Raw genomic sequence first — 16,615 nt, forward strand, 5'->3', positions numbered from 1 at the left:
CAATAAAACATAGGACAAAACAGTAGCTCTCAGGTTGCACATATAGCGCCTCCCATCCCGTCCCAGAGGCGCTATATGTGCTACCTGAGAGCTACTGTTTTGTCCTCTGTTTTATTGCCTGATGAAGCGGGCTTGGTCCTGCGAAACGCGTTGCATCTATTGGGGTACTAATAAAGTGTTTATTTATGTCAGACAAGTAGTCTAGTCTGCTTTCGGAGGTAATTCCACCACTGCCTCCCCAGCATATTTTAAAACTTTTAATTATTGTTTTTATTCTGCTGGCGCCTCTGTTCATCAAAGTCATTATAGTGTCCACACTTGGTGGAAGGGGGACCCACCCCTACCTTTCTTCTATCTACGGAGAGTGACTTCTTAACCCTGAGTGAGGACAGGTCTAATCTCCTCACCTGCATTCACAGTGGTTGCCTCAGCGGTAACCCTTGTTTGTGAGTATAACCTTCTCACATTACATTATTCACTATTGTCCTGAGCATACTACACCATATTGGGCTCTCGGTGTCTTTTTCTTACTTGCAATGTATGAATCTGATTTGCTGAGGTTTATATGTTTTTTATTTATTTAGAAAGTGAAGTTAAAGTTTTTAGCTAGCTCTGGGACAGGATATGAAGTCCTTGCAAGAATACTTATGATTATTCTCCAGTGGAGTCTGAATTCATAAGGATAGCCTAATTTATTCATGAAGAATGAAGCAGAGAACAAGTAGAGCCCCAGTCCACATCATCTAGTCACCTCTGAGATTTAATTCTCTGACCTTCACCAGGGAAAGGAAGCATTAAATATGATCAGCTGCTGTTTTTGAAAAGTAACCTTCCTGACAGTATTAGTGTATTCCATACCAGATCTTCACTCTCCACTGCTACTGCAGCCTTTTTCTCTAGAAGTGCTCTGGTCTCCATCGCCCGATGCAACATCCTCATTGTTTCCTCTCTGATGTCCCTATCTTGAAGCATTGGTTTAAAAGACACCTGGATAAGGCACCTCTGGAAAACACACAGAATAAGTACAAATCAGTTATGGTCATCAAAGTGATTGCTGGCATTTTTGGTGTTGGTGAAAACAACAGACATTTGTCACAAACTAAATTATTAGGGTCATCCGGAAAGTAACAGTTGTTTTTATTTAACCAATTTAGAAAACAATTTATTGATTTTATTTTAGACACATTAAAGGGGCACTATGACAAAAAATTGTAAAAGTTAAAATATGTGCAAACATAGACAAATAAGAATTATGTTTTTTTCCAGAGTAAAATGAGCCATAAATTACTTTCCTCCTATGTTGCTGTCACTTACAGTAAGTAGTAGAAATCTGACAGAAGTGACATGTTTTGAAGTAGTCCATTTCTTCATTGGGGATTCTCAGCAAGGCTTTTATTCTTTATAAAGATATTCCCTAAAAAGGATTTAAACAATGATGCTGGCCAGCTTCCCTGCTCGCAGACAGTTTTTTGGCAGTTGGACAAAGCAACTGCCATTCACTAAGTGCTTTTGAAAATAAACAAATCCCTGAGAATCCCCCATGAAGAGATGGACTAGTCCAGAACCTGTCGCTTCTGTCAGATTTCTACTACCTACTGTAAGTGACTGCAAAATAGAAGAAAAGTAATTTATGGCTCATTTTATTCTGGAAAAAACGTACTTCATATTTGTTTGTTTGCACATATTTTAAATGTTTTTTTTCGCCATAGTGCCCCTTTAATTCTTTCTCCTGTATTTTCTCCTAAGAGATACTTTTTCATCTTCCATTTAAAATAATTTCCCATCATTTTGCAATTGACAAAATACCAAAAAATAGCTGCATTAATACTGTCAAAATTATTTTGAGTATTTTCTTACTTTTTAATGGTTTAAAAGGCATTTTATTGACAACTTTAAAACTATCATCTTGGAGAAAACTCATGAAAAAAAGTTAATTGCATGTGGGTTACTGTATCTTCTGATTATGTCTCCACATAAATCATTTCATTTATTTATGCATTTATCATTTCTTTTCACAATGTTTTCAATCGCTTTGTAGCGTCACACTCCTGAGAGGGGACCAGGGGGACTTCATGTTAATGATGCCGAACAAACAGTTACCTGCATTCTGCAGTCACATGAAAAGTGCTGCATGGAGAAAGATTAACCTGATAGATACAAGGTAAAATATACAGAATATCTTGTGTGGCAGATAAATACAAACTTTTTTTTTAAATTTCTGTATGACCCTTATTTTATCTTAAACATCTTAATATTATCACACTGGTTGATTCAAAATGGTAATACATACTGCTTTGTGCAGCATAGACATGAAACAATAGGGAAAGGACTCCGTCCTGATATGCTTATTAGTTGAAGTGTAGGGGACAGAGACACTAGGTAAGGCGATGTGTAAATTGCGACTGAAGAGAAAGAAAGCCATGTGATAGCAGGTACAGAAGGAAGCAGATGTAGAAAAATCTAGATCAGATTAAAGAATTGCCTTAACAGGAGGGTTTGAAGAGCAGAATGTAAGAGAATTACAAACAAATAATGAATCTCATAAGAAGTTTTGATTTGTAGAGTGCGACAAGAAGAGATCGCCCGAACGGTTTGACCTACAAACCAATTTGCGTGAACTTCGGTGGTTCGCGTTCGCGGTGAACCGCGAACTATATGCGAGTTCGACCCGCCCACTATACTACATCATTAGGGTCAACTTTGATCCTCTACATCACAGTCAGCAGACACAGGGTAGCCAATCAGGCTACACTGCCTCCTGGAGCCCCCCCCCCCCTAATAAAAGGCAGGCAGCGTCAGGCTTTTCACTCACTCGTGTGGCTGCAGTAATTAGAGAAGGGAGAGAACCTGCTGTAGGCATAGGGAAAGCTTAGTTAGGCTCTTGTGTTAGATTTGTTAGCTTGCTCCTTGCTGATACTTATTGCTAAAAAGTTCCCTTCAACAGCTCTTTTGAGGGCTAATGTTGTTCTTGTGATCTATTTTTTTTCTTTTGTGTGTGTCCCACAGACACTTGCGTTGCATATACAGCCCTGTCAGTCAGTCGTAGCTGGCCCTTGGCCCCTTGGTAATTCCTACTGTGCCACTGCCAGGCCCAGCACATTCAGTGACTACCTGTGTGTGACAGCTGCACATTTGTAATACCAATCACTGCATACCTACCTGTTTAGTGCATGTAACAATCGGTGTAACACAGAGAGGGTCTGATTATTGGTGATCTGCAGTATCACCAAGAATACAGATATATACCCGATTATTGATGATCTGCAGTATCACCGATAATCAGATATATCACTAACCTCTGGACACCGGAGAGATATGAGTGTTTTGGTGCAACAGTAAATACTTTGAGAGCAATAACTGGAGAACAGGTATCAGAGCAGTAGGCTATACTGCAAAAGAGAACAAGTGCCTTCCAGTAACCTGAGAATCTCCCGAAGGGAGGAGCCAGGCCAGGAGATGGAAGGACCAGAGCGTTAGTGACACCAATAGGAGAGTGTCACTAATGATCCGTAAACTATCTCTAAGGTAGGGAGATAGCTCTCGAGGTCGGGCAAGCCAGGTCGGCAACACACGGACAGATAAGTACAAAGACAGGAGACAGATTCAGTAATCCTAAAACATGCAAAGTTTGGCAACAGAATATCAGATATATCGAAGTACCAAATCAGTAATCAGAAGAGTGGTCAGGAAAGCAGAAGGTCATAACAGATAATAAACAATGCCTAGTCTTGGTGTGAGCTCCGTGATCATCAACACCCTGGAACTAGTCTGAAGTATAACAGAATGATAATACAATTCCCTAGTCTGGGTGTGAGATCCGTGATCATCAACACCCTGGAACTAGTCTGAAGTATAACGGAATGGTAATACAAGTCCCTAATCTGGGTGTGAGGTCCTTGATCATCAACACCCTGGAACTAGTCTGAAATATAACAGAATGATAATACAGTTCCCTAGTCTGGGTGTGAGATCCGTGATCATCAACACCCTGGAATTAGTCTGAAGTATAACAGAATGGTAATACAATTCCCTAATCTGGGTGTGAGGTTATATTCAGACTAGTTCCAGGGTGTTGATGATCACATCAACACCCTGGAACTAGTCTGAATATAACAACTGGTAACACAGAATCTAACAAAAGGTCTGAGTGCTTCCACGTAGTGATCGCAACGGCAGACAACCAGTGAATGACCAGCACCCAGTATATATAGCACAGCGTTCTCCAGCGCCTCCCCTAAGTGCTAGACCAATGGGAACTGGTAGAATCGTCAGCTGACCGGCTTGGTCAGCTGACTCCCTTCTGGCTGTCATAAAAGTTCTGCCTCTCAGCGTGCGCGCGCGTCCTTCTGAACCTGTGTGGACCATCAGTCTCAGCCACACCAGCCATGTGTTGTGTACCACCGGAACCAGCCGCACCGCTATCAGGGCATGCGGCGGTTTCTCCGCGTTCAGCCATAATGGTAGATGTAGGCCTACGCGTGCAAACCGCCGCGTTGGACGCGGAATCAGCCGCCTTGTTCTGAACACACGCGGCGGCTTTTCCGCGTTTTCTCACAGTGCCTGTGTGTGTGACAGCTGCACATTTGTAATACCAATCATTGCATACCTACCTGTTCAGTGCACCTACCTACGTGAGCGCATGCAGTGTTATATACCACCAGTCACTGCACCTGTTCGCGGTACCTGTGTGTGACAGCTGCACATTTATAATACCAATCACTGCATACCTACCTGTTCAGTGCACCTACCTACGTGAGCGCACGCTGTGTTATATTATATACCAGGCACTGCACCTGTTCATGGTACCTGTGTGTGACCGCTGCACATTTGTAATACCAATCACTGCATACCTACTTGTCCAGTGCACCGACCTACGTGAACGCATGCAGTGTTATATTATATACCAGTCACTGCACCGGTTCACGGAACCTGTGTGTGACAGCTGCACATTTGTAATACCAATCACTGTATACCTACCTGTCCAGTGCACCGACCTACGTGAGCGCATGCAGTGTTATATTATATACCAGTCACTGCACCTGTTCACGGTACCTGTGTGTGTGACAGCTGCACTTTTGTAATACTAGTCATTGCGTAATTGTTCACAGTACCTGTGTGACCGCACGCTGTGTAATATACCAGTCCGTGCATACCTGTTAACTGCACCTGTGTGACAGCTGCACATTGTATTGTAATACCAGTCACTGCATACCTTTCACTGCACCTGTGTGACTGCACATTTTATTAGTCATGTATAACAAAGAATAATAGAGGCGCCAAATCAGAATAAAATGGGTTAAAAACCGTTTAAAAAGAGGGGGTGGGTGGAGCCGCTCCCCTCCGTAAATGACCAGGCCAAATTTAGCCGTAAATATTGCAAAAAATATTTATTTCACAGAACAATTTGTCTCCAAATAAAGTGCAACGCGTTTCACGGGCAAGACTCCCGCTTCATCAGGCAATAAAAATAGGAGAACACAAGTGTGGGTCAGCATAGAGCCAGAGCGCCTCTGTAGAGATTACATTTTATTAGTCAAGTCAGTGCATACCTTTCACTTCATCCCCCTGATATGGACAAAACAACAGGCAGAGGCAGAGCCAGAGGCAGGCCACCCGGCAGGTCTGTTGACGTGATTTTGTGCGGCCCTGGACCAAAGTATAGTGCTCAGAAGAAAGCAAGTCCCATCAACTCCCAAGATTGTCAGGACGTGGTTGACTATTTAACACAGAACACCTCATCTTCCGCAGCCACCAGCGCTACTACAAGCACCACATCCGCTGCATTTGACACTTCACAGGGGTTATTTGGTGGGGAATTCACTGATTCACAGCCATTATTGTTACAAGATGAAGGCGCTAAGCAAGTTACACCACCTCATATGTCTGAGTTAGGCGACACTATGGACGTAACGTGTGAGAAGGAGGATTATGAAGTACCTGCTGTTGGTGCAGTTTTGGAGGTGTCTGATGCAAGCAAACCTGGGGAGGATAATTATGATGATGATGATGATACTGCCATGGATGCCATGTGGGATCCTAATAGACAAGATGACCAAGGGGACAGTTCAGAGGGGGAGTCAGAGAGGAGTAGGAGGAGACGAGTTGCTGAAAGAAGCAGGAGGAGCTCATCATCAGAAACAGCTAGTGGCAGTGTCCGGCAGCATGTATCACCACCTATGGACAGCCAGCCAACATGCCCTTCAACGTCAGCTGCTGACGCCACCATAGTGGCCACACCCCTGGGCTCAGCGGTTTGGAAATTTTTGTGTGTGTCTGCCTCAGATCAGAGCAATGCCATCTGTTCTCTCTGCCGCCAAAAATTGAGCCGTGGAAAGGTCAACACCCGCGTAGGGACAACTGCCTTACAAAGGCACATGGAGAAAAGGCACAAACTGCAATGGCAAGACCACCTGAGGAAAAGCAGTACACAAAAGCAAAGCCACCCTCCTTCTCCTCTTCCTCCTTCAGGTGCATCATCTTCAGCTGCTTTCTCCCTTGCATCTTCACAATCACAGCCACCCTCCTCCACTCCGCCTCTCACCTTGAGCGGTTCCTGCTCCTCTGCCCACAGCAGCAGCCAGGTGTCCGGGAGGGAAATCTTTGAGCGTAAGAAGCCAATGTCTGCCAGTCACCCCCTTGCCTGGCGTCTGACAGCTGGCTTGGCGGAACTGTTAGCTCGCCAGCTGTTACCATACCAGCTGGTGGACTCTGAGGCCTTCCGAAAATTTGTGGCCATTGGGACACCACAGTGGAAAATACCAGGCCACAATTATTTCTCCAAAAAAGAGATACCCAAACTGTACCATGAAGTTCAAAGGCAAGTGGTGTCATCTCAGGCACACAGTGTTGGGTCAAGGGTCCATCTGACCACAGATGCCTGGTCTGCCAAGCACGGTCAGGGCAGGTACATTACTTACACAGCCCATTGCGTCAACCTGGTGACCGCTGGCAAGCAGGGAGTACATGGCTGTGCAGCGGACCTAGTTGTGGCACCTCCACGGCTTTCAAGCAGGCCTGCTGCCACCTCTTCTCCTTCTCCTCCTACTCCTCCTGCTACATCCTGTTCGCTGTCATCCTCCTCCTTGGCTGAGTGGCAGTGCCACTCTACTGGTGCTGCGATCTCCTCTCCAACTACACAGCCCCAGCTCCCCAAGGCCTATGCTGCATGCCAGGTACGATGGTGTGACGCCATCTTAGACATGTCTTGCCTCATACCGGAGAGTCACACTGGAGCAGCTCTCCTGGCTGCTCTTAACAAACAGGTGGATCAGTGGCTGACCCTGCACCAACTGGAGATTGGCAACGTGGTGTGTGAAAACGGCAGCAATCTCATTTTGGCTTTGAATTTGGGAAAGTTGACACATGTACCCTGCATGGCACATGTGCTGAATCTAATAATTCAGAGATTTGTGTCCAAGTACCCAGGCTTACAGGACATCCTGAAGCAGTCCAGGAAGTTGTGTGGGCATTTCAGGCGTTCTTACATGGCCATGGCATGCTTGACCGATATTCAGCGGAGAAAGAACTTGCCGGTGAGACGCTTGATTTGCGATAGCCCGGCTCGCTGGCATTCAACCCTCCTTATGTTTAACCACCTGCTACAACAGGAGAAAGCCATCAACCAGCATTTCTACAACTACAGTAGAAGGACACACTCTGGGGAGATGGGGATGTTCTGTCCGAAGTACTGGACACTCATGCGAAATGTCTGCAGGCTCATGCGGCCGTTTGAGGAGGTGACAAACCTGGTGAGTCACAGTGAAGGCGCCATCAGAGACTTGATCCCATATGCTTTCTTCTGCCGTGCGTAGAGTGGTGGATCAAGCTGTGGAGGAGCGTAAACAGGAACAGGAGGAAGAGTTGGGATTAATTCTCAGAACCAGATGTTTCCTCAACACCTGCGGCAGCACAGTGGAGGGGGGAGGAGAAGGAGAAGGAAGAGGAGTCAGATGATGAAGAAGGTGTTTTTTTGGAGGAGGAGGCAGAAGAACAACCACAGCAGGCGTCACAGGGGGCTTGTGCTGCTCAACTTTCCCATGGTATTGTTCGTGGCTGGGGAGGAGGAGAACTTACCTGACATCACTGAGGAAGAGCAAGAGGAGATGGATAGTACGTCTGCATTCAAATTTGTGGAGATGTTTTCAAATCACCAGAAGGCAGAAAGGATGCAGCACTTGCAGAACAAGCTGGCAACTATGCTTTACAGTGCATTTAAGGGTGATGTCACAGCACAATGGAATAAAGGTGCCACTGCCAGTAATCTTCCTCCTCCTCCTATGTCCACGCAAGGACAGGACGCTGTAGTGATCTCATGGTGATGTCGGACATGCGGACATTCTTTAGTCCAACGCCTCGCCTTAGCCCTTCCGGATCCACCCTCCACCAATGCCTCGACCGGCAGGTAGCCGACTACCTGGCCTTAAGTGTGGATGTAGACACTGCTGGGTACGCATGCTTGACCTGTGGCCAGAGCTGTCAGAATTTGCCATCCAACTTCTGTCTTGCCCTGCCTCAAACGTCCTGTCAGAAAGGACCTTCAGCGCAGCTAGAGGCATTGTCACTGAGAAGAGAACTCGCCTAGGTCACAAAAGTGTTCAGTACCTCACCTTTATCAAAATGAATGAGGCATGGATCCTGGAGGGCTACTGCCCGCCCAAAGACTAAGTCAGTCCCCACACACAGCATCTCTGCCTGCAGGCCGCTTGACTGCCTTCTTTGCCACCATCAACAGGGTCCAGGACCCCAGGCGGATTCCTGAATTTTTAAGGCTGCTGCTAGTAGCGGCCGCTATAATACTCTTTCTGGTGCGTGCACATGCCTGCCTAATTTTTCTGGATGCACTGCAGCTGCAACAACAAAACAAAAGGCATGTACATGTGTCAATTCCCCTTCGTAATCGTTACCTTACCGCGGCGAAGGGGCTTCCGTATCACAATGAAGCAATGACCTATATGAGTGTCTCGAGAGGGGGGGGGGGGGGTTGGGGCACACCCAAAATAATAAGGTTGCTGCTTCATTGTGGACAGACCAAATTCGATCAGCTGGACAGTCACTGTCATTGAGCTACCTCAGCCCGGCGACCATATGGGCTTGAAAACCGCTAACACCTGCACTCTTTGCCATGGTGTGCACCAGTCCAGCACGGCCGTCACTACACAATCAGCTGTGTGCGGTGCGTTACACAGTGAGTTTGGTGTGTCAGTGTGAAACAGTACACTAATTACACTACCTGATTGATGTATACACATGCAAGATGTTTTAAAGCACTTTAGTCCTCCAATTTAGCATGCAATGTGATTTCTGCCCTTAAAAACGCTGCTGTGCATCAAATCCGGATTTTTCTCAGGGACTTTTGGCATGTGTCCCACTCCGCCATGCAAAAACTCAGGTGTTAGAACCCTTGAAACATCTTTTCCATCACTTTTGTGGCCAGCATAAATGTTTGTAGTTTTCAAAGTTCGCCTCCCCATTGAAGTCTATTGCGGTTCGATAAGTTTGCGCGAACCAAACTTTTTGCGGAAGTTCACGTTCGAGGTTCGTGAACCGAAAATCGGAGGTTTGAGCCATAACTAGGGGGAAGTAAGAGAAATTCATTTGTAAGGAACATTGCGGATGATAGAAACTGGAGATTTTTCAAATAAAAATCTCAGTGTACTTCCTTTTCCACATTCAACAAAGTTTTGTGTTCACAGCTTCCTGGAAGTTCACCGGGCTGTGAACGAGCACATCTAAACTGCGCAGGCGCGAGTTCTGAACCTGGAATGCACAAAGAAATAAACCGCTCAAGCATATCTTCTTTCTTTCTTTTGTGCATCAGTTTTAAGAAGGCATATTACACTGTGCATTTCTTTTGTGCATGATCACTTTCTTATACTAGGCATGCAGGGTTAAGAAGTCACCAATGTCCAGTTCAAATGCACATCCACAAGCCAGTCAAATATTAAAAGGAGGAGAAAAGGCAACAGAAGGAACCCTGTAGACAACAAGCAGCAAGAAACGTTTCCAGAGTAAGTGCTTTAAAATATTATGTATTTACTCTGAATTTTTCAATTTGCTTCAGGTGTACTTATAATAAGTTACAGTAGGGTATTGTACCGTGTTAGCCAACAGTAAAAGCAAGTACATACAGGTAACTGTATGTGTCCTGCTGCTAGAATGCCAGACCTATAGAAAATGGGCAGCTCCTTTTAGGTAAAGGGCAATGCCAGGAGCTCAGGGTTATCCCCTCACTTAGGTATAATAGGGCATAAGGTCACTAGCCTTAAACTTGCTTTGCTTGCAGAAAGTATAAGAATATTAAGACAGAGCATCAATTATCAACCAGAATGTCCTACAGAGAAAAAACTGTTTTTCTAATTTCTTACCTTGCCTGGCAAAACTGAGCCAACTGATGGTGATATGGTGATTGGTGAATCTTCAGGAACGAGGAACTGAAATGATGTGGGTCCAACAGGAGCAATATCCTCCTTGCCAATCCTTGGCACAGGGTGTGTGAACTCATTGCAACTGGTGTGGGAATTAACAACATAAAGGTTGGCAATGGAGATGTCATTTAAGGCTGTCCCAGGAAACTGGACCACAGAATGAGACAGCTCCAGTGGTGGATGCACACCGATAGCTTTACAGGAAACCTTGAATTGTCTAGGAGGACAAAAGTCAAACAGAATTAATAAAATAAACAATTTTACACAAACCTGTAATCACAGTTTTCTTCAGTATTGTGGTTTTTGGCCTGCCTACTTAATGTTCCCCATGACACACATATTTTTTTAAAGTTACTGAAAAAACGCTGTTGCTGCTGTCCCTGATCAGGTATCCCAGCCTAATCATCTCACAGACTATACATTCAGTGCAATGGTGGTTCGGACTTTTGGACTTTTTAGCAGTTCACTAAATATCTTTCGCAAATGGAAGCCCATGATCTCCCAGAACATAGATTTCATATCTTGCTGTGAAATGTGCCTTTAATCAATTGAATCTTCCAATCACAATTCTCTTTAATGACACAACAGAGAACCACCATGGTTATTTTTTTACATTATATATAGTAAACCTCACGCAATTCAAACATGACCCTAAATTAGTGTAAATTACATGATCTATGTGTGCTGCAGTGTGCAACTGGCAAAGTGCATTTTCAAATGGTTGCTCCACACTAGCTAAAACTCTTGTCACCGGTGCTCAGAAAATAATTATTTTCTGGCTCACCTGTTGATAGCCGACTTGCATGTGAGGTCAAAACTGTATTCTCCAGCTTTTGAAGCTCTGAATATGATGTCCAGTGTAACTGTCTCCATGGGAAGCAGAGTTCCAAAACCATCATTTGGGTGAATGTCTACATACTGCAAATCAAAAGAAAGCTTGCTAGTTAGACACGGGATATATACAATACACTATGATGTGCAACATCTTAAAGACTTAAAGGGTAAATCCATTCATAGCTTACACTACTTTTACAGATGGATGTTCCTAAGCTAAACATTTTTTTTTTTGATAAACATGTCAGGTTTATTGTAAAAAAAAAAACAAATAATAAAAACCCACTGTAGTTGACAAGCTCCATTGTCTAGGACGTCTTATGCTAGATTCACACTGGCATCCAAAAACATCAGGAACAGACATTGTATCATCGTTGCCGTGCATTGTTTCCTGACAACTAGTGCAGCAGTGCAGTGTATGTTTAGCATAGTGTAGTGAACAGCGGGGACACCGCCGCAGCGGAGAGAAGCAGATCCGCCGCATCCGCGTCCCAGCTGGCGGCGGTCCCCGCTGCTCTTAGTGACAGTGTGCCTCCTACAGGTCCTTCAGCCGCGCATAGAATACGGGCTGCCAGCAGAACCTTTATGCTTCTAGAAGGGGAGTCAGCTGATCCTCAGGTCAGCTGACTCTGGCAGCCTTTCTGATTGGCTGAGTTAATGGGTGGCTCTGCTGAGTTATCCTCAGCATATATAGAGCCCCGCTGCCAGTTGTTCTTTGTCTGTTGTCGTGAATGCTTGCGTGTGAGCGCTCAGATCTTAGGCTAGTTCCCTGGTGTTGATGCTACGGATTTCACACCTAGACTAGGATATTGCTACCTTGTTATTGTTAATTGTTTAGACTAGTTCCCGGGTGTTGATGCCAAGGACTTCACACCCAGACTAGGATATTGCCCACTGTTTGATCTCCTGTGTATGACTCTTTGCAATTACCCTGACTCTGATCCTGCTTTCCGATCCTGTACTTTCGCTTATCTGCCTACCTGTTGCTGAACCTCTGCCTGATTACCGATTACTCTCTTGTCTCACAATTCTGTACCGATACGTACCTTCCTGTTGCTGAACCTCTGCCTGATTACCGATTACTCTCTTTTTCTCACGATCCTGTACTGATACTTACCTCTCTGTTGCCGAACCTTGCCTGCCAGACCATTCTACTCACCAGTGGGTCCTCGCCACTGGTGAGGTGTTAACTACGCCAGCTCCGCTGGTGAAGCAGTTCTGCTAGGCTTTAGTTCAGCCTTTATTACCTGCTCGTTAGGTACCTGTCATTGTAGTATTACTGTGTCTCGCAGGCTGCAGTACAGTCTGTCTCACCCGCCCCTCGGGTGTTCATTTGCCTGCAGTATATTCTGAATCACCCGCTCCTCGGGAGATTCAGCCTCTTCAGTATTGTTCCTCCAGCTTGCTGGAGGTTGTACGTTAGTGCACGGTCAGTGTACTGTTTGTACCTCACCAGCCCCTCTGGTGAGGTCTCTTTAACCATTAAAGTTACGGTTGCACCAAATAACTACACTCTCTGCTCCTTGTCTGCTATACTAGTATTATTGGTGATTCTGCAGATCACCCACAATCGGGTATAGCGTCTGTATTATTGGTGATTCTGCAGATCACCATATAATCAGACATCTGAGCTACGACACCCTACCGTTACACATAGTAATTGCCTGTTGGATCGTTGTAAGGTGGCCACACACCATACAATAAAATTATTCAATTTGACGGCCCGAAAAACCAAAAGCTTTTTTTTTTTTAATTCACTCGAGAAATCTGATCGAGTTTCCAGTTTTTATTCGATAAAAGATCAGGAGTGTTGGATTTTTCTGATCATTTTTTATGAAAACTTAATGGTGTAGGGTAGATTGTCAGTTTCTTGATGCACAGAACCAAGCAATTTTTTCTGTGTTTTCAATCATTTTATTCATAATTGGGGAAAAATTGAACATATGTGTGTGGTACATCGGTCAGATTTTTGAAATGTTACAATCAGTCAGAAAAATTGATTGCAAGTCTTAATTGAAAAGATATTTAAAAAATTGTATGGTGTGTGGCCATCTTTCATCTCTGTATATTTTTCCAAATAATTATAAGAAGTCCCCCTTTTAGCTGTCTGCAGGATAATTTTATTATTAAGGATCCACTGGCGATTTCATTTTTTTAAATACAATTCAGCAGCAGATCAACTGACTGCCCCCCACCCCTCCCCCATGACAGTGAGAGCATTGCTTTATAGCCCAGGAGTGGTGAGACTTGGGAAAACTTTTAGTTCATCAGTTACATCCTTATTGAGTGTATTATTATATTTAAAACTAGGCTGTATTTTTTCCCCTTTTTTTTCCACACTGAAATGCTTCTTTCACACTATACAGGTTGACGTGCGCATTGCAGCAACCCGTATAGTGAGCAATAAGCAAGAACATCAGAAGTGCATAGTCTGAAATTCTCACTATTGTGCCTCGTAAAAACGCACTGCTGCATGCATTTACACCAAAAATGCAACACTGATCCATTCACTTTAGCGCCACAGTCAGCAACGCAGATGATGTGCAATGGCATGCATCATGTTGTAAATGCACGGCGGCCCTCTGTGTTTGACAATATGAACAGGGCCTTAAAGAGAATCTGTATTCTAAAATTCTTACAATAAAAAGCATACCATTCTATTCCTTATGTTCTCCTGGGCCCCTCTGTGCTGTTTCTGCCACTCCCTGCTGCAATCCTGGCTTGTAATTGCCATTTTTATGCAGTGTTTACAAACAAAAGACATAGCAATTGATACGCTGAGAGGAGCTCAGTGTGTGAGTCATACAGAGTGTGCAGGGGGCCTGGAGAAGGTGTGTATAGCTTCTATCCATTCACAAGCAGCACAGCACATTCCAGCTTGACTGCCTCAGCCCGACAGACCCGACAGAGGAGAGAAGATTAGATCATATAACAGAGATAATACAGCCACTGTGCAATTTGGAAAGGCTGCAGTTAGACAGAGCACATTAGAACAGGTATAGGAACTTACTGTATAGGATAGAAAAAATAAGGATGAAAATTTTGTTACAGAGTCTCTTTAAGGTTTTTAATCCAGGTCTCTGAATGACAGATGCCTTCCAGAACAATTCACCTTAGTTTTTCCCCAATGACGGTGTCCAGATTTGAAAGCATCTAAATCCGGAACATTCTGGCCTGTTCATGTGAAGCAAACAGAGTCATATTTAAGCAGCACTGCTTGCCAAGGTCAAACAGCAGTAAGACTGACCAGTTCTACACTGGATTTATGCTGTTTAGTCTATTTAGGTGCAACAAGGGATGCAGAGTTCTTCTTTAATGAGCTGCCTGTTTGGATACAGATTTACTGTCTGTGAAAAGTAAAGGGTAAATAAGGTACATCTGTTTGTTGCAAGGGTAGGTGATCTGCAATATTTGTGGTTAAAGCTATGTAAACACATCTAATTGAGCCTTCAGCTATTCTAATTTTCCTACTTTTCAACCGCCTTTCCAATTTTAAAGTGGGCGGCTTTGTAATTACCGAACAATTGCTATGATGAAACTGGCAAAGCAATTTAATGCCTTTCGGCGGTTGAGATTTCAATAAAGCATAGTTCCCTGGATTTCTCAAAAATATTAAATACATTATTTGGTTTGAATGAGTTACAGAAAAAGCAGACCAAAATGAAAATGATTTTTTGGTAGAGATACAAAGAGGGCTAAAGCTAGCTATATTATCAAGACAAATGCACTACTGAGAGCCCAAGAGCATATTTAACAATACACAATGTGTGCCCTGTACTTTTCCCCCTAGGCGTAAAATCAATTTAGACTGAATTTTAATGGACAAAAGGCTCAAAATAGGGCAGTGATTAAACTTGAACTCCAGCTACCTAGCTATGCAATTGCAATGCTTGCTTGCGAGTTATGCGTGCTTGTTTGATTAGCTAATGCTAATCAGTTGCCTTTTTACCAAAAGTTTCCTACAGCACAGACTCCTACAGCTGCAGTGTGAATCTCTCACACAGCTGTCTATGCCCCACCTCTTTCCAATTAACAATTAACACACAGGGGGCGCTGTTACATTTACCTAGTCCATGCTGCATCTAGTCTCCTTTTCCTACCAGGAGCCGCGCTCTATGCTGCCACCCTGAGAGTCCTAAAGACACGACATGCATCAGGAGCCTCACGATGTCAGCATGCAGCTAACGGATTCTAGGAGGAGGAGGAGACTCAATACAGTGTGGACATGGTAAATACAACAGTGCTCCCTTTGCACAAGAAGAGCAGAGGAGGAGGAGCGGACTCTTATAGCATCTGGGCCCATCCCCCAGTCGCAGTTGCTATTGTCATGCCACACTACTCTGTGTTGTAGCAACCATAGCTGTAAAACCTTCCACCTTCCCCCAACATTGTTGTCATGCTACCTGCTTTTGATTATTGTTTTGTAAGTGTCCAACCTGTTGAACACCACAGTGAGGTGCAAGCAATCAAGAGTGCAGTACTTAAATGTCCATGGTTCTTCACCAATGGCAATGGACAACATTGGGTCAGGCACAACTACTTAAGCTATAAGAGGTATCAGAACTGGGCATATGGGGAGGCTGCCTTTTATACCCAAGATGTAGCTGTATTGGTGCATCACCCGAACACCATTTAAGTACAAACATATACACCCTACTTCATGAATGTGAATGCAGAGCCTGACATCGTTGCCCACATACATGCACATGCCCCCAGAGATGGCCATACACCAGCGGCTGGCAGCAAGCGCGTAGACACTTGGGGAGAGCAGAATTTAGGTCAAGTTAGACTGACAATTATACAGTCTGCTTCCACAAATGCAGACCATGATGACTTTTCTTAAAAGAAAGCCCACTATACTTTGCAAACTGAACATCAAGGACGTTCCCAGTATTACATGTTTATTTGTAATAAAGCATTTGATTGAGAAAAAAAGATATAAAAACTAGTTTATAAATGTGCAAACTGAAAAATTAAAATAGAACTAAAAAAATGTTATTTCCATTTAAACATACTTACCTCAGGGATTCCCACAAAACCAAACTCCTGGGGCAGGATTGACTTATTTGTTAGTTGAATGGAAGACTGGACAGACTCAAAGATGGTACAAAATCCAAAGTCCACCTCTGGTGGGTTGATTTCCAGATCTGACGTGGTCACAACAGCATGCACAGTAAAAGTCACAGGTCGAGTCTGGAAACAAAAAGAACCCAAAAAGGAAATATGAAAAAAATAACATTTAAGATAAAATGTTAAAAATAGTACAAAGAATAAGTGTCAATACTCAAGCATAGAGCTTAGGCTGGTTATTGTGTGCTTTACTTGCACAAAGCATAGGTTAGCCATCCCGGATTCTA

General features: G+C 44.0%; 1 protein-coding gene across 5 annotated transcripts in view; it reads right to left on the reverse strand.

Annotated features, from left to right (window-relative positions):
- The window catches only part of CFAP74 (cilia and flagella associated protein 74), a 261,484-nt gene that overhangs the window by 82,917 nt on the left and 161,952 nt on the right, over positions 1-16,615 (reverse strand). For all 5 annotated transcript variants that reach the window (XM_068240650.1, XM_068240652.1, XM_068240653.1 and 2 more), the window contains exons 24-27: positions 16,278-16,451; positions 11,209-11,342; positions 10,365-10,641; positions 859-1,002 (exon numbers count right to left, since the gene is read on the reverse strand). In XM_068240650.1, the coding sequence (XP_068096751.1) occupies positions 859-1,002; positions 10,365-10,641; positions 11,209-11,342; positions 16,278-16,451 (729 nt within the window). The remainder of the gene's footprint in view (positions 1-858; positions 1,003-10,364; positions 10,642-11,208; positions 11,343-16,277; positions 16,452-16,615) is intronic.

Source organism: Hyperolius riggenbachi, chromosome 6 (assembly GCF_040937935.1).
Source record: "Hyperolius riggenbachi isolate aHypRig1 chromosome 6, aHypRig1.pri, whole genome shotgun sequence".
Lineage (NCBI taxonomy): Eukaryota > Metazoa > Chordata > Amphibia > Anura > Hyperoliidae > Hyperolius > Hyperolius riggenbachi.